Raw genomic sequence first — 23,360 nt, forward strand, 5'->3', positions numbered from 1 at the left:
GATCTTCTTGATCAAATTATTTATACTTTTCAATTAGAAACAATACGTAACCAATTAATATTAGCTGTGAACGAGGAATTTGTCATTCCAAATAGTATTCTCACGTTATCAGAAAAAGATAAAATTGCAATTATTCCACCACTCAGTGGAGGTTCGTATAATAATATTAATGTCAAATTTAACCCGCTCCTTAAAAAAATAAAAAAAGACCAATAATAATATATACTATAATTATAATAAATGTACTTTTAACAAAATTTAAGTGGAGCAGATTAAATATGACAATAAAAATGATAAAATTTTATTATATTATTTAAATTTTTTTAGGATAATATGGAAACGTCAAAAAATTTTGTCAAATTACAGCAAGATGAATTAAATATTGCAGAAATCATAGATCTAGTAACATTTCCTAACTGTGGAGCGATATCTAATTTTATTGGGATCACTCGAGATAATTTTGAAAATAAAAAGGTAAAATATATTACACGCAGAAAATAATGTAAAATTTTAAATATTTGTTTATAATGAACTTTATATATGTATATAAATTTTAATATATTTATAATTTATCTGCTTAGTGTAAAGTTACATGTGCCTTATTTTCAATCTCTTTTATATCTTAATTTAGTAGAAATTTTATTCTGTTAGGATTTTACAGATTAGTTTTATCAGAAAAAAGCAATATAAAAAAGTACAAATTAATGTTGTGATCTTAAAATCAATTTCGATTTTTTAGGTAATTAAGCTAGAATATGAAGCCTATGAATCAATGGCTTTGAAGGAAATGATGAATATTTGTACCAAAATTCGTGCAAAATGGAATATAGAAAGCATTGCTATATATCATCGTATTGGAGAAGTACCAATATCTAAAGCAAGCGTTGTAATAGCAGTTTCCTCTCCTCATAGAACAGAATCATTGAAAGCAGTGGAATATGCTATTAATGAATTAAAAGCTTCGGTGCCTATTTGGAAAAAAGAAGTATATGAAACAGGAGAAACACAATGGAAAGAAAATAAAGAGTGTACATGGATAAATAGTAAATAATTTTTTTATTATGTTTGAACTTTTCCGAAATATGTATATCTTTTAAAATGCATGCAACTATATTTTCTGAGTTATATTTATATTATATAAATAGAAAAAGACTAGAGTTTACAGCAATAATATTGTATCATCTATATTTGTACTAATTCTTGTTTACTTTTATTTAAATTTTTCCTACAATGTGTGCTTGTATGCAAATTTTACTTTTATTTATCAATCTCTTTTTATATAGGTATATCTCGTTATAAAAATCGTATCTATGTTATAAAGATATTTTTCCTTTTTATTTAAAACCTTTAAAATTTATTTTTTTCACAGATTTTCTATTTTTAGCATTTTAGTAAATTATTTCTTTAAAAAAAGATTTTATCAATTTTTGAAAAAATAAATTTTTAATATTTATTGCATATATGAATATTTGCGTTTGTTTATAATAGTCTGTTTAATTATTAAGAATTATTTGCATCTTGACCTTCCTTAATTGAATATAACTTTAATTAAAGATGTAACATGTTATTATTTTGTGTAATCTAAAGCTTTTAATAACTCACTAACAGCATATTGAAATAAAATGTCAAAAGTGAAAAATCATATAACTTCCTGCAAAATATATTGAAATAAATTAGTTTTTTATATGCTATTATATATATATATATATATTAGATAATATGAATTAATAAAATACACTAAAAAACTTTTTAGTTCGTCAATTAATAATTAATTCTAATCTTAATCATCATAAATTACCATAAGTTTAATTTTGTTGGAAATGTTAGATATGTGCAGATAAGTTATATATGTGCATTTACTAATGCAAAATGACGGAAGTTTCTGGAAGTTTTATTAATCCATATATATATATAAATAGGATACAAAAAATTTAATTAATATCAACATATTTTGCAAAAAAATTCATATAATTTAGCTTCTGATCAAAATTCAATATTATTATAATAATGTCACAGAAGTCTTAAAAGTGATGTAATATAACATGTAACATAATATTAGATGAAATATGTTACATGTGTGTAAAGTTAAATGTAATATACTTTTATTAGTATTGTTTAATAATAATATATTAAAGAAAATATTATATGATCTATAGCTGTGAAGAATGAACATGTTAAGGCGACTGCAAGTATAAATGAAGAAGTAGATAAAATTGTTATTGATCCAAATCTTGTACAAATTCAAGCGGACTCAGAGGAATTGAATCGTAGGATAAAATCATTCATTGAACGAAAACGTCAGCAAGTAAATACTTTAAATGTGCAAGAGTTTTGTTGCCACAGGTTCGTTCATTATTATTATTGACATGCGAAAATTGCATGTATAACTAATAATCATGTGAACTAAACAGTGTAAAAGAATTCATAATTTTATCATTATTTCAAAAATAATATCGACTATAAAAATATATGATAAAAGATATGAATTTTAATTGATAAATTCTAAAATGATCTTGATATGAACTTAAATTTCAAACCAAAATCAAACTAAAAATTTATTTTTGCTTTTGAAAACTAAGAATATCTTGTTTTCCTGTTATTATTTAACTGAAATTTGATGTTTGCTATTTAAAATATATTAAAATATATTTATGTAAATTTACTATAACTAAATTAAGTATAATTGTTATAACTAGTTACTACTTTAACAATAAATTAATTAATTAAATATTCACAGTGAAAAAAATGATAATGAAAATTCTTGTGCAAGAGTAGATGCTGTTCTTGTCCGATGCAAAGATTCCAAAAGTCATGTGAGAGGTAATATAAAATTACTTGATGATTTTGATATTTATTTGATATATATTATGATATTTACTTAGTATATATTTTATTTCTATTCTTTTTAATTTTTTTATTACTTTTATTTTTTATTAGTTTTTACTAGATATATTTTAATTTTTACTAGTTTCTACAGATATATTTTTATTTTTTATTCATTTCTACAGATATACAGTTTTGTTTAATGCTAATTCATTAGTTGTTATAAATATAATTTAATTTATAATTTAATGTTAATATAATTTTTTTTTAAATTTTTATATAAGTCTAGATTGTATCAAATTAAATTAATTAAATTTTTTTCTCATTATATATAAAAATTATTTACAATAATTAAATTCTATAATTATAGTTACGTCTTAATGTTTTAAAAATATTAATATCTGTTTCTTCTTTTTCTTTCTTTTTTTGTATGTCAAAGATAAAAGCATGTGTAAATGCTCAATGAATAATTCTGTATTATACATATTCATAATAATAATAATAATAATAATAATAATAATAATAATAATAAATATATATATACAGGGTTTAGCAAAAGTGTGGAAACCCCTCAATATTTCGAAAAATACGCATTTAAAAAAAAAATGTTTCATACAGAAGTTATAGGGTTTTATGTGGCGCATTACACAGCAACATTATTATGACCTCGAATAGCGTTGTCAAGGTTATGTGAAGGTCACCTCCAACTTTTTAAATGGGACACCCTATATGCTTTTGCATATTCTTGTAGCTTATCTCGAGAGCTTTCCAAAACACTATAATTAAGTTAGTTTTCATTAAGTACTTTCCGAGTTATGAGGCTTGAAATCATTTCTTCTTAATTTTACATAAACCGTAAAATATCTTGTAAAATATTCATTTTTCGATTATCTTACCTTAATACTTTTACGTACAAAATAACGAGAGGAATCAATTGGTGTAAAGAAAACACATAGTTGTTTTGAAGAAAAAATATGTAATTTGCAATTAACAATTCCATATTTTTTTCTCAAAAACAACTATGTGTTTTCTTTACACCAATTGATTCCTCTCATTATTTTGTACGTAAAAGTATTAAGGTAAGATAATCGAAAAATGAATATTTTACAAGATATTTTACGGTTTATGTAAAATTAAGAAATTATTTCAAGCCTCATAACTCAAAAAGTACTTAACGAAAAGGTACTTAATTATAGTGTTTTGGAAAGCTCTCGAGATAAGCTACAAGAGTGTGCAAAAATATATAGGGTGTTCCATTTAAAAAAATTGAAGTGACCTTCACGTGACCTTCAAATGACTCTTCAGTGTCAAACCAATGATACCATCCTATGGCCCCCTCGAAACCATAAAACTTTTGTCTGAAACATTTTTCTCTAAAATGCTTTGTTTCCGAAATTATTGCGTGCGTTAATTAAAATGGCTCACCCTGTAAATATATATATATATATATATATATATACAGGGTGTCCTAGACCACCCGTACTACACCCCTTTTCTTTCAAAAACTAAGCATTTTAGAGAAAAACGTTTTCGACAAAAGTTGTATGATTTCGAGGGGGCCATAAGATGGTACCATTGGTTTGACCTTGAAGAGTCATTTGAAGGTCACGTGAAGGTCACTTCAATTTTTTTAAATAGAACATCCTATATATTTTTGTACATTCTTGTAGCTTATCTCGAGAGCTTTCCAAAACATTATAATTAAGTACCTTTTCGTTAAGTACTTTTTGAGTTATGAGGCTTGAAATAATTTCTTAATTTTACATAAACCGTAAAATATCTTGTAAAATATTCATTTTTCGATTATCTTACCTTAATACTTTTATGTACAAAATAATGAGAGGAATCAATTGGTGTAAAGAAAATACATAGTTGTTTTTAAGAAAAAATATGGAATTGTTAATTGCAAATTACATATTTTTTCTTCGAAACAACTATGTGTTTTCTTTACACCAATTGATTCCTCTCATTATTTTGTACGTAAAAGTATTAAGATAAGATAATCGAAAAATGAATATTTTACAAGATATTTTACGGTTTATGTAAAATTAAGAAATTATTTCAAGCCTCATAACTCAAAAAGTACTTAACGAAAAGGTACTTAATTATAATGTTTTGGAAAGCTCTCGAGATAAGCTACAAGAATGTACAAAAATATATAGGATGTTCTATTTAAAAAAATTGAAGTGACCTTCACGTGACCTTCAAATGACTCTTCAAGGTCAAACCAATGCTACCATCTTATGGCCCCCTCGAAACCATACAACTTTTGTCGAAAACGTTTTTCTCTAAAATGCTTAGTTTTTGAAAGAAAAGAGGTGTAGTACGGGTGGTCTAGGACACCCTGTATATATTTATTTATTTATTTATTTATAATTTTTTTGTAATTACTTTCAGTTCACAGAGTATTAAACACATGGGGACCTCAAACAATTGATCAATCAATTTTACCCAAAGCAACTATAAATAATACTACTTATAATAATAATAACAGTAATTGCTGTTCTGTATTGGATGATAGAATGTCCACAATAGAAAGTATAACAAGGATTAATAAACCTGTGCCTAAAGATATTTACAAGAGATTAAAAAATATTGAAGATAGAATATTATATTTAGAAAGTATATCACCAGAATACAAGGAATTTTGGGTATTATAAGAAATTTTATCTTGCATATTTTAATTCACAGTTATATATATTCCAAAAGACAATCTATACATATATTTTACATACATTTTATGTGTGTGTGTGTGTGTGTATTAGTATGTATAATATCATCACCATCAACACCATCATCATTTGTGATGGTGATGTTGATGATGATGGTGCTACAGCCCTTGGTGAACCTTGATCTTTTTTAATCGTCCATTCTTGCAACGTGTGCCAACTACTCAAGTCTTCGGGATTTTATAAATCTTATTACGTTTTTTCTTATTCCCTCTATTAATTGATCAATCTCATAGTGTATTATGTATGTGTGCCATCTGTTTCTCTGTTCTCTTCACAGATTCAATATCTTCCTTATTGTTTTCCTCTCAAAAGTCAATAATACTCTATTATTCAAAGAGATCATCCTCTACATTGTACACAGCTACTGGTCATATTAGCATTTTATATATTATTCTAATCTTATATAAATTAGTTTTGCTCTTTCTTCTTTCCAGCAATTTGGATGTGAGAAATCCTTTGAAGATATAATAGCATCTATTCTCTACCTATAATCTTTCCTTTATTTCCTTGTTTTTGTTTATGATTGTTCCAAGATATTTGAAATTGTCAGTCATTTGTTTTCAAATCTGTATCTTTCTATTTTTATATTATTCACATTTGTTTTCTTTCTTGCAAGTTTTATATATCTTATCTTATTTATTCTCAATTCCATTTCTTCAATCCTCTCCTCCAACTTTAGGAATAATTCTTTTAGTTTCATCTCGTCCCTTGAGATTATCGCTATTATCGCTGTCATCCACATATACACATATTTATGTGATTTTGTGTATAATGCTTCTTTTGTCTAACTCTCCTATAATCTTCTGTAACACCAAAAAGCAACATTAACAATATATCCCCCGTTTAAGTCTAGCATCTATCTTGAAATGCTCTGACATTTTTGTAAGGCTACTTTACCTTTGTGGCCTATATATGTCATTCTAACTTGGATAGTTTTGCTAATTCCCATCCTTGTCATAGATTCTTGGTAGGTTTATGCTATCAATGCTATCAAATGCTTAAATAAAATCGATAAATAGATAACGTATGTCTATATTTTTCTCATAGTATTTCTCTAGTATTTACCTTAACACAAAGCATTGATCAATTGTGGATTGATTTTTTTCTGAATCTACATTGATACTCGCTTGTTAGTTTTTTGCATGTTTCTCCACTCTTGTATGTATTATTTTTACTAATATCTTTATACAGTATTCTTAAGAAGGTAATATCTCTCAAAGTTGAAACGTTATTTCAGAAAAATAACGCGTTACCGTTACCGTTACTTTTCGTAAAAAGTTACCGTTACCGTTACTAAGAAAGTAACAATCCATTATTTTTTCGTTACTTTTTATAATAGTAAAATTAAATATGTAATTTATTTTAAAATATAATTATTATTCTTACTATATTTGATAATTAAATTATTCTCCATATTGAATTCCAAAATATTTTTTATATTGAATTTTCCATTTGTAATTTAGAAATTTTAGATTTATTAGTACAGAAAAACGCATATATAATTTTCCAAAATATTTGCAAGATATTTTGCAATAGGAATAAATTTTTCAATTAGAGAGATTTTTCTTTTCCAAGATATCAAGAATTACAAAATTATGATTGAGTTGATTAATGTCATAGGTATATTTTATTTATAGCGACTAGATAGACATATTTTATTTATAGTGATTAAATAGCAATAAAATTTGATTAATCTTTGTTTAATCACTTAGTAAACGGTCGTGCCACTGAATACATTCACATTGTTACAACTAATCGTTGATTTCTATCATTGATCATGTAGAATCAAAACATCGATAAGCACTTACTATGTAACTATGTATATTCAATATTACAACTGCTCATGCTGATTTATTAAACAGATATAACTAAAATAGCGGTTAAATTCGTTAATGTAACGATATCGTTATAGACAGAAAAAATAACGATCGTTCCCAAAAAAAGTAACGATAACGACGTTACAAGTAACGCATTACTTCCCAACTCTAATATCTCTGTTGTTGTTGCAATCCCGTTTGTCTTCTTTTTTGTATATTGGACATATGATACCATGATACATATGTTTCATTCCTCTGGCATCCGTTTCTTTCTTTATATTCTACATAAGATGTTATGTATTGTTTTCCAATTTATGTATTGTTTTGTTGCTGCTCCTCTATATTTTATCTTTGCTTCTTTAGCTATTGTCTTCTCCTGGAGCTTTCTTTTGCTTCTTTATTGTGTAGTTTAACTAATATGTTAATTCAACTTCGATCTCACTATCGCTTGGCCTATCGTCTTCTTCATAAATTTGTGGATCTTCATTCTTTTTATTTCTTAGTGTTTTTTTTCCTTTTTAGTAGTTTCTAGAAGTATTCCGCCTATCTTTCGATAACTTGTTTTTCATTTGTTATGACTTTGCCTTCTGTTCTTGTATATACATACGGCTCATATTCTGAGTCCTCTTTTATTGATAAAAGTGTCTCTAAAAGTGGCTTATAAGCTTTCTGATTGGCTACGAACCACTTTTAGAGGCACGTTTGTCGATAAAAGAGAACTCGGGATATGGGCCATAAATTATAGGTTTAAATTCTATATTTTACTCTTTTTATTCCTAAATAAAAGTCTTTTATATTTCTAATTCTAGTTTTTCTATTTCTATCATTTTTTGGCGGCATCCTTTTTTTGCAGATCTTATGGTCCATATTCTGAATCTTTTTTTATCGATAAAAGAGGATTCAGAATATGGACTTATGTATCTTCTTCATATTTCCAGTAATTGAGTCTTTCCATACAACACAGAACGTTGCAATATTGCGGCAATATTGCAATGTTGCTGCAATGTTACAACAATAATAATAATATTGCTGCAATATTCTGTGCTGTATGGGTTCTTTTTGTCTTGCTTCTTCTATCAATAGTGATTATTTTTTATCAAACCAGTCTTCATCTCTCTTGTTCTCCCTCTCTCTATCACCTCTATCGCTTTGGCCATTACTCTGCTGACAAGAGGAACACCAGGCAGTAGAATCGATTTCGTTCAACTTGAAATATATTATAGTTTCATCCTTACACTAATTCGTCGTAAGATAATACGACCCTCATAATACACCTCTCAAGTATTCACAAGAAAAACGTGTATAAAAATTTACTTGCTTGTTATGTACCGAACGGAAAAGATATATTTTAGATTTAGGTAACGGCGTAACGTAGCATGAGGCGCATGACTAATACGCCGCATACCACGAACGACGGTTCGAATCTTTTAAGATTTTGACTTTTGAAATTTTTTTTCTTTAATCTACATTGAAGCGAATTATTATATTACATATTTTTATTATTTTAATATACAAATTAATGTTTTAATTATAAAATTATTATATTTAAAACTCATTGAGATTTTATTTATAATTTATATAAATCCATACTTTATTTAAACCTTAATACATGTACTCTTGTGAATCTGATATATTTAAAACTCATTGAGAGAGAGATTTTATTTACAATTTGTTTAAACCCTAAAACGTGTACTCTTGTGAATCTGATTGATTAAATGCTTTCATGAATAATATATTTTAATTATTAAAAATAAAAGTCTTTTTTATATACAATGAGTTTTATGAAAAGAGATATAAATTTTCTTATTGATTTCCTGTCTACTTTCCTTTTTGTAAAATGTTTATTGCATAAAAATAAAATTGATTAATAATAATTATTATTTATAATTCTCATTGCATAGCAAATAAATAAAAAGATGAGTTTTAAATATAATTTTATAATTAAAACATTAATTTATATGTTAAAATAATAAAAATATATAATACAATAATTCGTTTCAATGTAGATTAAAAAAAATTTCAAAAGTCAAAATCTCAAAAGATTTGAACCAGCAATACTCAAGATGTTAGTTATGCGCCTCATGCACTACGCTACATCGCTTCCTGAAAATTTGTCTTTTTCGTTTGGTACATAACAATCGTGTAATTTTTAAACATTTTTCTCGCGAATATTTGAGAGGTGGGTCGTATTATTTTACGACGAATTAGTGAAGGATGGAACTATAATATATTTCAGTTTGTGCGAAATCGATGATTCCACTGCCTAGTGTTCTTTTTGTGAGTTGTTTCCATTCCTGTTCAACATTTTCCATTTGGAACAGAGTGCTATTTAATGCTTTCTGGTATCATTCCTTCGTATTCATATATTAGTTTTTGTGTAGCCCATTTGCTTCTTTTTTGTCTTTTCTTCCCTTGCATATTGAGTATTTTAAATCTGAAAATAATTCTCACTATAAAGTTCCTAAAGTCCATTAAAATTCCGAATCCGCTCCTCTGTATGTCCTCACATCTAGTATCGACGTAGTGTGTCGTTTGTCGATTAGTATGTGGTCTATTTGTGGTTTACCTGCTTTCCAGGATTTTCCATATTCCTTATATATTGGTGGCTCTGTGTTGATAACTTCAGCTTTTTTTAAATCTTTAATCCGTAGTGCTCATTCTCGTTACTAGTTGACATAATCTTATTCCATTTTTGCTTGTTTTATTACGAAGCGAGTATTTCCCCGCTACTTTCCTTATCTATTCTTCTCTTCCCTTTTTCACATTGAAGTTATCCGCTAAGATGAATGTATCGTGTTTGCTTATCCTCCTATAGAGTTCCACTAATATTTGTTGTAAAATTCATCTTTGTCCTCTTTTGTGCTACCTATACAATTGTATTTTTATTAAATTTTAATCTTATTAAATCTTATTAACTTTTAATTTTATTAAATTTTCCCCTCATTCTTAGTTTTACTAATTTTTCGCTTACTGGTTCAAACTCCAATTCTGCTTTTCTTGTCTTACTATTTACATAGAATCATACTCTGTGTAGTTCTCTATTGTCTTTATAACCACTGTATACTATACTATATTATACTATAGTATACTATATTATCTTCTTTCTATTGTCCCGGCGCCTTCCCATGTGAGATGGGAAAAAGTGAGTTTTTGTATTATAGCTATATCCCCCCCTCTCCATTTTATATTTTATTAATTCATTTACTATTTGTTACATCTTGCCAGTTTGACTCTGATTGTTTTAACCTTTCTTTCCATGTTGCTATTGTCGCATGTCTTTTAAGTATTTTTTTGGTCGCGGTATATTACATCCGTCTCGTATCCGAAGCATATCCTTCAGTTTCATAACAGTTTTTCTTTCGGAACCATGTTGTTAGCCCAAAGCCCAATCTTTCACAAAAGAATTGAATCCTCTATTCCTTCTTTTCCTTCGTCTTTATTGATGTTTTCATCTAGTCTGCGCAAAGGGTTAATAGTGTCATCTCATGAAGATAGAATAGGCAATTGAGAAAGAGAGGTATGATGCTTTATCTCCTTGCATCTGCAATTCAAACTTTATTCTCCTGGCATCATATATACAAGGTGCTTCATTTTAATCACCTTAGACTGTTATCTCGTAAAATAAGCAAGATAGTGAAAAATGTTGCAAACAAAAGTTTAAAGATTTCAAGAGGAATATAAAATAATATCATTGGTTTGATTTTGGATGCCAAGGTCATATGAAGGTCAACTCTCTCTCTCTCTCTCTCTCTCTCTCTCTCTCTCTCTCTCTCTCTCTCTCTCTCTCTCTCTCTCTCTCTCTCTCTCTCTCTCTCTCTCTCTCTCTCTCTCTCTCTCTCTCTCTCTCTCTCCCTCTCCCTCTCCCTCTCTCTCTCTCTCTCTCTCTCTCTCTCTCAAAATAGAACTTGCTTTTCATTGTATATTTTTGTAGTTTACCTCGAGAGGTATTCAAAACACTCCAATTTAGTATTTTTATTAAGTACTTTTCGAGTTATAAGACTTGAAATGATTTCTTAATTTTATATAATAAATTATAAAACATCTCGTAAAATATGCAATTTTTTCAATTTTACCTTAATGTTTTTATACACAAAATAATGAGAGGAATCAATTGATATAAAGAAAACATTGTTGTTTTTGAAAAAATATGTAATTTACAATTAACATGTAAAAAAGTAGGTAATTTACAATCACATATTTTTTCTTAAAAATAGATGTTTTTTTATACCAATTGATTCCTGTCATTATTTGTGCATAAGAGTATTCATATAAAATAATTGAAAAATGAATATTTTACGGGATATTTTATAGTTTACATAAAATTAAGAAATTATTTCAAGTCGAATATATAATTCGAAAGATACTTAATAAAAAATATTTTATTATAATAATAGTTTTGAAAAACTTTCGAAACTAGAAGATTATGTAATGGAGAATAAGGGATTTTACTTAAAAAACATTGTCGACATCCATACCTTTGCAAGTTCACTCAAAGTCAAACCAATGGTACCATCTTTTGTCCCCCCTCGAAACTTTTATATGCAACATTTTTGGCTATCTTACTTATTTTATGAGATAACAGTCTGAAGTGATTAAAATAAAATCTTGTGTGCGCGCGCGCGCGCGCGCGCGTGTGTGTGTGTATGTGTGTGTGTTGTGCATACACACAATATTTTAGAAATCCTTTAATAAGAGTCTGGACATTGGCGCCTTTGTGTTGATTGATGAAAAGATTATAAGAACGAAAATAACGGAACTCTAGTAAGAAGTTGTTAAATATTTGGCATTATCATTTAAAATATTTAATAATAACATTAATAAATAATAAAAATTTTTTATAAATTTAAGAAGTTTGGGTAATTATACGGAAAGAAGACAATGTATGACTCATTGTATGACTCATGTATGACTTTAACCTTGACATATATTATCAAGGACATGATCCTGAGTAACTTTTCCTTATAACTTAATAGGCGGTCTCTTATAATTTCTAAGATATTTAAAGTTAAAGTTGGATTCGAAACAAAAATTTGGTGTTATATAATGTAACCCAAAGCAAATTTTAGTTTTAAATCAGAAATAGGTTTGGGTTAGGTTATATCTTTCGAAAGAGAAGCCCTCCCGTAGGGGGGGGGGGGGCGGAACCCACTGCGTCCACGCATACAATTTTCCACCCATACATGAATTGTGGGATGAACTTCGCTTCGCGTTGTAAAGTATATGCGTGAACGGAGTGGGTTCCGCCCCTTCCCCCCTACGGGGGCTCCACTTCCGGAAGATATAACCTAATCCAAACCTATTTCTGATTTAAAACTAAAATTTGGTTTGGATTACGTTATATAATACAAACAAAATTTTTGTTTCGAATCCAACTTTAATTTTAAATATCATTATTTGGTGAGTAAGCCCCGTTCATCGCTTCGCGGCGCGCCTAGTATCAAGTTACAGTGGGATGATGGCTTTTCTCATCGCACGTTTCTACTCACGCAGATTGGCCGATCTTCTTTAATTAATTTCTTACTAATTATTGCGAAGATCGCGAAACAGTAGAGGACTTTTCTTCATAATTTGAGCCAACCTTCATATTTCGAATGTGCAAAAAATTATTGGACACCCTGTATATACAGGGTATTTGATAAAGATTGGATCAACATTGGGCGGTAAAGCACAGTAAACTGAATAGAAAAATTCTTTATCATTTTGCAATTTTTACAATAATTATCAAAATATTAATTAAAAAGGATTAGTGAATTACCGCGCGTTCTACGCGCCTAAATTATAAGATGTGTTCTCTAGATATATCAATGGCGAGTGTCATAAAGTTTCGTCGTGCATTTCTTTTTTCACTGCCGTTCGACACTCGCTGTTGCCACGCCTAGAATACACATTTCATCGTCTAGCTGCACGGAACGTGCATTTATTTGCCAATCCTTTTTAATTATCATTTCAATAATTATTGCAAAAATTGCAAAATGATAAAGAATAAACTTTTTTGTTCAGTTTACTGCGCTCTACCCACTCACGAGCGTCGGTTCATTCTTTAACAAGTTAATTAATTATATTATTATTAATAATATAATTAATTAATATTAATTATCATTATTAATAATATAATTAATTAATATTAATTATCATTCATATTAACTTTACCTCTTTATTATTTTTTCAATTCTTAATAAATGGAATTCTTAATAAAAGGAATAAAATTAATCTTTTGAAATTATTTTTTTCGAAATATATGTATAAAAATATTAAATATATGTAAAATTATTAACAAAAACATTTTTATATTTTATATTAATTAAAAAAGACCCCACGCATTTTATATGAAAAAAGTAGCTTCGGTTAAATTAATGTGGTACGGATGGATTCTGTCGCTGATCAAATGGGCGTATAGACACGTCTGACCTCCTCCCACATACATCCATATCTTTTCTGGAGACTTGCCACGGCCCTATTTAGGGTCCATCCGCCACTGTTATTGGCACAGTGGGGATATTAGTATTTACTAGAGGGATCTTGGGGGATGTGGTCACTCTACGGCGTTGTGCTCGTCGGTGCCGTTTCTTACGGAAGGCCAGTCGGAAGCCAGCATGCAGTGCACGCGAATACCCCCACCGGCACTTATTTGGTCAGCGAGCGACCTTTCAAGGATCCTCCATGGCAATCGGCATTGTATCCATCGAGTGAGATACCAACATCGCTCTGGAGTCGCTGTGTTAAAAAGCAGCATTAGGTGTAAGGTCTGGATAGCTCAGTGGTCTAGAGCAGTTGCCCGGAAAGCGAAAGACTCGGGTTCGATTCCCGATCCAGTCACTTGCACCTCACATATTTTTCTAGTCCGCGAATATTGTTTTCTAACAATTATTCGTTAAGCTGAAAAGTGTGTGAATGCTCTCTCCACAGGATATGCGTCGATGCCATTGCCACGGATGGATTCTGTCGCTCGTTGACCAAATGGGCGTATAGACACGTCTGACTTCCTCCCACATACATCCCTATCTTTTCTGGCTAAAATAATGTGAGGAATCAGTTGGTGTAAAGAAAAAACATAGAGAGTTGTTTTTGAGAGAAAATATGTAATTGTTAATTGCAAATTACATATTTTTTCTCCGAAACAATTATGTGTTTTCTCCAATCGATTCCTCATTATTTTGTGCATAAAAGTATTAAGGTAAGATAATCGAAAAATGAATATTTTACTAAATATTTTATGGTTTATATAAAATTAAGAAATTATTTCAAGCCTTATAACTCGAAAAGTACTTGATAAAAAAATACTTTATTATAGTGTTTTGGAAAGCTCTCGACATAAGCTATAAGAATATGCAATAAAAAATAGGTGGTTCCATTTAAAAAATTCAAAGTGATCTTGCCCTGACCTTGACAACGCCACCCAAACCAAAGTCAAACCAATGGTACCATCTTATGTCCCCCTTCGAACCATATAACTTATGTCTGAAACATTTTTCGATTTAACGCAGTATTTCTGAGATGGTAATTATTTACTTATACGGACCACCTCCCGATTTCAGTAATTCTCACATATGTTATCAAGATCACTCTCAATAATGTGTGAAGGTTTTAATCGGCGGTCATTGTTTATTAAAAAGATATAAACAAAAGAAGTTTCATAAGTTCATTAATACATTTATCGAAAGAAAAGTCAATTGTTGCATAATTTCACATAAATTTGTAACTTTCTATGCAAAGTGAAGTGTATCCCGCATCACAAACACGGGTTGGGTTAGGTTATATCTTCCAAAAGTGGAGCCCCCCGCAGGAGGGCGGAACATACTGTACCTACGCATGTACTTCCTAAGATGAAGCAAAATTTACACTTAATGGCGGTCAAAATTAAGTGAACTTTGCTTCATCTTAGAAAGTACATACGTGGACAGTGTGTTCCGCCCTCCTGCGGGGGGCTTCACTTTTTCAGAAGATATAACCTAACGCAACCCGTGTTTGTGATGCGGGATACACTTCACTTTGCATAGAAAGTTACAAATTTAACATTTTTCGCGCACAAATAGTTTAATAACTCATTATATTTTGTTGTTAAAGCGAGAAACTCGTAGAATTTCATATTAACTGTACAACAATCTGTCTTGTACTAACTCACTTTTTCTTAAATATTTTCAAAGTCATAAGAAATATCAAAAACATAGAAGCCTATCATTGTTCCACTATCTGATTTCAACATAAGAAAGGTAAACAATGTCAAACGACAACATAGTTTATATATGGTGTCATAAAATTACATATTATTCATTAGACATTTTTTGTTTATAACTTTTTAATAAACAGTGACTAAAACCGCCGACTAAAACCTTCACAACATTACTCGGAGCGATAACCTTGATAACATATGTGAGGATTATTGAAATCGGGAGGTGGTCCATATAAGTAAATAATTACCCTAAACTGCAACATATTTCAATTTCAGCCAATTTGATCGAAGCCACTTTTTTCATATAAAATTTGCGGGGTCTTTTACATTATTGTCGAAATTTAAAAAAAAATAACATTTTATTTCATATTTTTGACACATCAAACAAATTCTGAGGAACAAAATTAAAAACAAATTAGCCGCCATTTTTTTAGTATTCAGAGAGAGACTCTTATTAAAAGAGGTCTTTAATATATACATAATTTTTGACAACCAAAAGAATATGCGCGCGTATTCTCTTTATCAAATATCATAAAGTTATTCAATTAAAATTGTTTCTTTTAGAAATTTTAATTATAAATTGTAGTATAATACAATCTTTTAAATTTGTTATAGGCAACTGAAGATAATTTACAGAATATTTCAACACGTATCCAAAAAAGAGTAAGTGTTATAAATATTGAGTACAACATACCCACACGGAAAAATTTATCTAATAGATATCTAATAAATGTCTAAATGTCTATATGAGGTCCATATCCTCTATAGATAACTAGTAGATGTATATATAACATCCACATATCTATATCCACTAAGTAGCTACCAGAAATATCCACTGGATGTACACATATTATCCATATATCTACATTCACACACAAAAAATACGGGCCACTAAATTTTAGCACAATTTTTTAACATCTTTCAATAACAATAAATCAGCGAAAAAATCATCGTATTAAGATGAAACAAAATTCAAATTAAAGTCTGAACATTTCTTTTAAAAAGCAAAAACATAAATTTGAGTTACAAAAAATATTTTACAAAAAATATTTTAAAATAACGGGCGTTGAAGATAGACTTTGAGAAATGAGAAACAAATTCTTTTTTAATTGGTACAAAAATTTTACAAAAATTTTTGCTTCCTGGTACAAAAGTGTATGGGTTTTTAAGCTCATTTATTTCCTAATAAATTCATATTTTAATCAATTTTCTACGATCTTTTTTGATATAGTTATATCGTTTTGAGGAAAGAATTTGAATCTGACTGTCTATCTCTATGAAGCATCTTGGATCGAGTTACACTTTAATTTCTTTTTTAAAAAAGTTTTCCATGATAATTTGTTTCTGAATTGCAGATTTTACAACGATAGTTTCATTTCGTAACATTTTCTTCAAAACGGTGTAACTATCAAAAAAGGTAGAAAATTTATTAAAATATGGATTTGTTAAGAAATAAATAAGCTTAAAAACATTTTTGTACCAGGGAGCTGATTTTCCTGAGCTATGCAGCGGTTTAAAAAAAAATTTGTTTTCTATTTCTCAAAGTCTATCTTCATTCAGCATTTGTCATTTTGTAAAACATTTTTTGTAACTCAAATTTTGTTTTTTTAATTTTTAAGAGGACTGTTTAATTTGAGCTTTATTTCATATTAATACGGTTATTTTTTGCTGATTTGTTGCCATTAAAAGATGTTAAAATATTTTACTAAAATTTAGTAGTCCGTTTTTTTGAGTGTATATTCACCAGGAGGCTACCAAAGATATCCAACAGATATTCATACATTTCCACGAGTTTCACGCCTTGCTGCTAGGTGGCGAAAAGGAAAACGTCTAACCCGAAAGTGAGATCCATCTAAGACAGTATATGAGGCCGCGGCACTGGTCCCGCGAGTCATGGCTTATCGGTCGAAGAGCGCATTAGCTCGAAGACTGTTATAGCCGTATCTCTTCTTTTGTGAGAAGAGCCCCAGAGCTCCAAAAATTAAGCAGGCGATTAATTTTTTTTGATGGCGAATTCCGCCATATATGTATCATAGAAGATAGAATAAATATCCATGCAAAAAATAAATATCAATACATAATAGTAAATGTATCTACACTACTCAAAAAAATTAAAGGAACAAAAAATTTTTAAAATTTTTTGGGTCATTTTTGAAGCGCTGTAACTTCTAGACAAATGATCGTACAGAAACGAAAAAAAAGCATTTTGAAGCTTGAAATCTCTAGTTTATAACCCTTACATTGAAAATTTTTTTGGAGCTTCCGTCGGAGAGCAAACAAGAGAAATATGCCGATACAAAAATTTTCGAAATTTTGTTTCAATTTTAAAGGCATCCACGGACTTGAAAAAATTTTTTTGGACTTTTTCAATACCAGGGTCAGAAAGCCTGATCATTTAGTTTCCACGTGGTACGCTGTAGGTAATGCTAATGGTGGCGGTCAAATTTGATAAAAAAATGAAAAAAAAATTAGAAAAATTTTTCTTTTTTTTTTTCGAAATTTCACAAGTGATGAATGTGAAATCGTAGAGGAAAAACAGGAAAAAAAAAGTTTTTTCCATGTCGATAATCATTAATTGATGTTTTAGGGTGATAAACGTGTTCCTTTAATTTTTTTCAAAAGTTTGATCATTCGGGAAAGAAAAACGAATCAACCGATCGCTTTGAAATTTTACAGGGCTATTGGGGATACATTAAGCTTAAAAAAAACCTGAAAACATTAGCCTTTTTGTGATTATTTGCAAAAGTGCAGTAGCTTCACTGAAAAAGCAAAAAAAGTCTCTTTTTTGTACTTTTTTCAAACCAATGTGAGAGGTGAAAAAAATTTTTTTTTTTCAAACGCAATGAACAGTTCTTTTAGAGAATTTATTCAAGTTTTCAAAACCGTCCTTAGATTTCCTGTAGCGTTATTGGTTCATGAGATATCAGAGATTAAAGACAAAATGGTCACTTTTCACTCAATCGTCGATATCTCCGGAACAAATGGTCGTACAGAGTTCATTCAAAAAGCAAATTAAAGCTAAATGATCAGGCTTTCTGACCCTGGTATTGAAAAAGTCCAAAAAAATTTTTTCAAGTCCGTGGATGCCTTTAAAGTTGAAACAAAATTTCGAAAATTTTTGTTTCGGCATATTTCTTTTGTTTGCTCTCCGACGGAAGCTCCAAAAAAATTTTCAATGTAAGGGTTGTAAACTAGAGATTTCAAGCTTCAAAATGCTTTTTCTTTCGTTTTTGTACGATCATTTGTCTAGAAGTTACAGCGCTTCAAAAATGACCCAAAAAATTTTTAAAATTTTTTGGTCCTTTAATTTTTTTGAGTAGTGTATATTAATAATAAATGTATCTATATAAATATCCATTAAATGTTGTACGAATATCTACAAGATATTGATTTACATATCCTGTAGATACCCAGTAAGCAAAATGTTAACAAATTGCGTGCAAATTGGCAGCAAATTTAATCAAAATTCCACACCAAATCCATAGCCATCTGTGTCCGCATTAAGCTCGTGTTTTGCTAGCAAACTTTGCTGACATAACCTGACAGCAAATTGGTGACAAAACCCGAGCAAAGCTTGCTGACATGTTGACGTCAAATTGTCGGCAAAAACCGAGCAAGATCTGCACGCGCGCAATCTGACAGCATATTGACGGTAGAAACCGAGCATGATCTGCTTTTGACCAAAGTGCAATAAAATTTAATATTACAGAATAAGTTTTATTGGTAAATTATAATTTTCTTTTCATAAATAACTATGAAATGTAATGTTATATCGTAGTTATATCTCACGTAGCAAATTCTATTTCAACTTAATTAAATTAATAATAAAGTAAATTGTGAAAATAATTAAATTTAATTTATAAAATTGAGACATAATTTATATGATAATTAAACTCTTGCTTTATGCTTCAAATAGGATATTTTCCATTTATCCTGTTGATTCTAATCAGTTTAATATTCTCATTAGGCTTGTATGAGATATCAAAAATTAAACCAATAGAAATATACTTTTGATCTTTTATTAATAGCCACTAGCAGGCTTTATATCTACTTCTAACAGAAATTTGATTGCGAGAAAGCGTGCATCGCGTAGCGGAAAGCGAAGGAACTATTGAATCAAGGCACTTAAATACTGATTATGCAGGTTCTGCTCGGTTTCTGCCACCAATCTGCCGTCAAATTATGCGCGCAGATCTTGTTCGGTTTTTGCTGCCAATTTCAAGTCATGCAGCAAGCTTTGCTTGCTTTTTGCTGACAATTTGTCATCAGACTTTCCTGCGCAGATTTTGCTCGGGTTTTGCCGCCAACTTGACGTCAAATTTTGTGCGCGCAGGTGTTGCTTGGTTTTGCCGCCAATTTGACGTCAAGTAATGCAGCAAGTTTCGCTTGCTTTTTGCCGCCAATTTGTTGTCGGATTTTGTCAGCAAGCTTTGCTCGGTTTTTGCCGCCAATCTGCCAGCTTAATCAGGTAATAACAACTCTTGTAGCAAAATTGTAATCTTTTTGCTGACGACAATTTTTAGCAAGCACTTGACGAAATCTGTTCGAGCAGACTTGGCTAACTGGGTATCTATGAAACTTCGAATTGCGGACATTTGGATATCTATAGCATCTCTAATGACTATTTTTCGTATATTCATGGATATCCTTAGTGCCCATGAAGGATATCTACTGGATATCTAATACCAATTATTTTCCGTATGGGTATATATATATTATATTGTATGTTATTGTAAATTGAATGGTTGTATGAACGCCACAAATTATTCTTCTCGTTTTTATTATAAATCTTTAATTGTGGCTATTATATTATATTGATATATATATATATATATATATATATATATATATACATATATATACAGGGTGTCCTAGACCACCCGTACACCCCTTTTCTTTCAAAAACTAAGCATTTTAGAGAAAAACGTTTTCGACAAAAATTGTATGGTTTTGAGGGGAACATAAGATGGTGTCATTGGTTTGACCTTGAATGGCATCGTTAAGGTGAGGTCAAGGACACCTTTAATTTCTTAAATGGAACCACCTATTTTTTATTGCATATTCTTATAGCTTATGTCGAGAGCTTTCCAAAACACTATAATAAAGTATTTTTTTATCAAGTACTTTTCGAGTTATAAGGCTTGAAATAATTTCTTAATTTTACATAAACCATAAAATATCTAGTAAAATATTCATTTTTCGATTATCTTACCTTAATACTTTTATGTACAAAATAATGAGAGGAATCAATTGGTGTAAAGAAAACACAAAATTGTTTCGAAAACACAAATTTGTTTCGAAAAAAAAAAATGTAAGAGGTTAATTTGCAAAAACAGGAAGAGTTAATTTGCAATTAAGAATTACATTTTTTTTTTCGAAACAATTATGTGTTTTCTTTACACCAATCGATTCCTCTCATTATTTTGTACATAAAAGTATTAAGGTAAGATAATCGAAAAATGAATATTTTACTAGATATTTTATGGTTTATGTAAAATTAAGAACTTATTTCAAGTCTTATAACTCGAAAAGTACTTGATGAAAAAATACTTTATTATAGTGTTTTGGAAAGCTCTCGACATAAGCTATAAGAATATGCAATAAAAAATAGGTAGTTCCATTTAAGAAATTAAAGGTGTCCTTGATCTCACCTTAACGATGCCATCCAAGATCAAACCAATGACACCATCTTATGTTCCCCTCAAAACCATACAATTTTTGTCGAAAACGTTTTTCTCTAAAATGCTTAGTTTTTGAAAGAAAAGGGGTGTACGGGTGGTCTAGGACACCCTGTATATATATATATATATATATATATATATATATATATATATATATATATATATACAGGGTGAGCCATTTTAATTAACGCACGCAATTATTTCGGAAACAAAGCATTTTAGAGAAAAATGTTTCAGACAAAAGTTTTATGGATTCGAGGGGGCCATAAGATGGTATCATTGGTTTGACTTTGAAGAGTTATTTGAAGGTCACGTGAAGGTCACTTCAATTTTTTTAAATGGAACACCCTATATATTTTTGCACACTCTTGTAGCTTATCTCGAGAGCTTTCCAAAACACTATAATTAAGTACCTTTTCGTTAAGTACTTCTTGAGTTATGAGGCTTGAAATAATTTCTTAATTTTACATAAACCGTAAAATATCTTGTAAAATATTCATTTTTCGATTATCTTACCTTAATACTTTTACGTACAAAATAATGAGAGGAATCAATTGGTGTAAAGAAAACACATAGTTGTTTTTAAGAAAAAATATGGAATTGTTAATTGCAAATTACATATTTTTTCTTCAAAACAACTATGTTTTCTTTAGACCAATTGATTCCTCTCATTATTTTGTACGTAAAAGTATTAAGGTAAGATAATCGAAAAATGAATATTTTACAAGATATTTTACGGTTTATGTAAAATTAAGAAATTATTTCAAGCCTCATAACTCAAAAAGTACTTAACGAAAAGGTACTTAATTATAGTGCTTTGGAAAGCTCTCGAGATAAGCTACAAGAATATGCAATGACAAATAGTAGGTTCCATTTAAGAAATTGAAGGTGACCTTCATGTGACCTTCAAATAACTTTTCAAGGTCAAACGAATGATACCATCTTATGGCCCCCTCGAAACCATAAAACTTTTGTCTGAAACATTTTTCTCTAAAATGCTTTGTTTCCGAAATAATTGCGTGCGTTAATTAAAATGGCTTACCCTGTATATATATATATATGGTATTTATATATATATTTATATATATTATATATATACAGGGTGTCCCTGAGCATTACCTCACGCATTTGTGAGGAGGTAGAGCGTAGTAAATTAAATAAAAAAATCCTATTCCATGTAACGATTTTTGCAATAATAATAGAAACATTAATTATTGAAATCGGACGAATGAGAGAAGCGCTCGACCGCTCTAGCTATAGCACGGCCCACCGTGTCAGACATTGCCTGCTGGCGTGCGGCGAGGGGAGGGACAGCGCGCTGCTACCCGTGGTTACCGCCATCGCCATTATCACGTTTTGCCACGCGCCGCCAGACAATGTCTGATACGGTGGGCCGTGCTATAGCTCGAGCGGTCGAGCGCTTTTCTCATTCGTCCGAGTTCAATTATTAATATTTCTATTATTATTGCAAAAATCATTACATGGAATAGGACTTCTTTATTTAATTTACTGCGCTCTACCTCCTCACAAGTGCGTGAGGTAGTGCTCAGGGGCACCCTGTATATATAAAATATATATAAATTTATATATATATATATATATGGTCATATATAATCATTGACGAACATATTTCAGACATATTCCATGGCAGAACTTGACTTTAAATTATATGAATTAGAAGACAAATATGCTAAGAAGATAAAATAAGAGTTATGTATTATAGTTATGTAAATATATATAGTTATGCAAGTACACATAATTTTATACATATGCGAAAATATAGTTAAATCTAAAAATTAAATCTAAAAAATTTTTCTCATTAAATTTCTTTGTTACGTCCAGCCGACTCCACGATCCTTTCTTTCACGAAGTTGTGGCAACGATCGTTCGATTAGCGATAAGCAAAATCATTGATCAAATAGAACCTCTCGTGCCTCATAATAATCTATATTTGTCATCTAATGTCTATGAGTAATCACGAAAAAACACACAAGAAATGCTAACAATGAAGCAACACCGATCTCTTTAACAAATAATTACCTGATGTTCATGAATTAATGATAGTTTATTTCTTTTCGTTTTATTTTATAATTTTGTGATTCGAGTTTGGCGCTCAATTCCTGCCAGAACGAGGGAG

General features: G+C 29.6%; 1 protein-coding gene and 1 long non-coding RNA gene across 6 annotated transcripts in view; one reads left to right on the forward strand and one right to left on the reverse strand.

Annotated features, from left to right (window-relative positions):
• The window catches only part of LOC145969172 (uncharacterized), a 43,709-nt gene that overhangs the window by 10,746 nt on the left and 9,603 nt on the right, over positions 1-23,360 (reverse strand). The window lies entirely within an intron of this gene.
• Positions 12-23,027, forward strand: Mocs2b (Molybdenum cofactor synthesis 2B). Its single transcript, XM_083095055.1, has 8 exons — positions 12-151; positions 328-474; positions 740-1,043; positions 2,157-2,343; positions 2,738-2,820; positions 5,221-5,474; positions 16,158-16,205; positions 22,859-23,027. The coding sequence occupies exons 2-8, from the start codon at positions 334-336 to the stop codon at positions 22,928-22,930; spliced, it is 1,089 nt and encodes a 362-aa protein (XP_082951181.1). The 5' UTR covers positions 12-151; positions 328-333; the 3' UTR covers positions 22,931-23,027.

The sequence above is a fragment of the Camponotus vicinus genome, unplaced genomic scaffold (assembly GCF_025532165.1).
Source record: "Camponotus vicinus isolate PSW18456_S1 unplaced genomic scaffold, iyCamVici1.0 SCAF_3, whole genome shotgun sequence".
Lineage (NCBI taxonomy): Eukaryota > Metazoa > Arthropoda > Insecta > Hymenoptera > Formicidae > Camponotus > Camponotus vicinus.

Coding starts and splice junctions, on each gene's coding strand:
- Mocs2b (XM_083095055.1), top strand. CDS start 334: ATGGAAACGTCAAAAAATTTTGTCAAATTACAGCAAGATGAATTAAAT. Junction 475..739: donor ATAATTTTGAAAATAAAAAG/GTAAAATATATT, acceptor TCGATTTTTTAG/GTAATTAAGCTAGAATATGA. Junction 2,821..5,220: donor TTCCAAAAGTCATGTGAGAG/GTAATATAAAAT, acceptor AATTACTTTCAG/TTCACAGAGTATTAAACACA.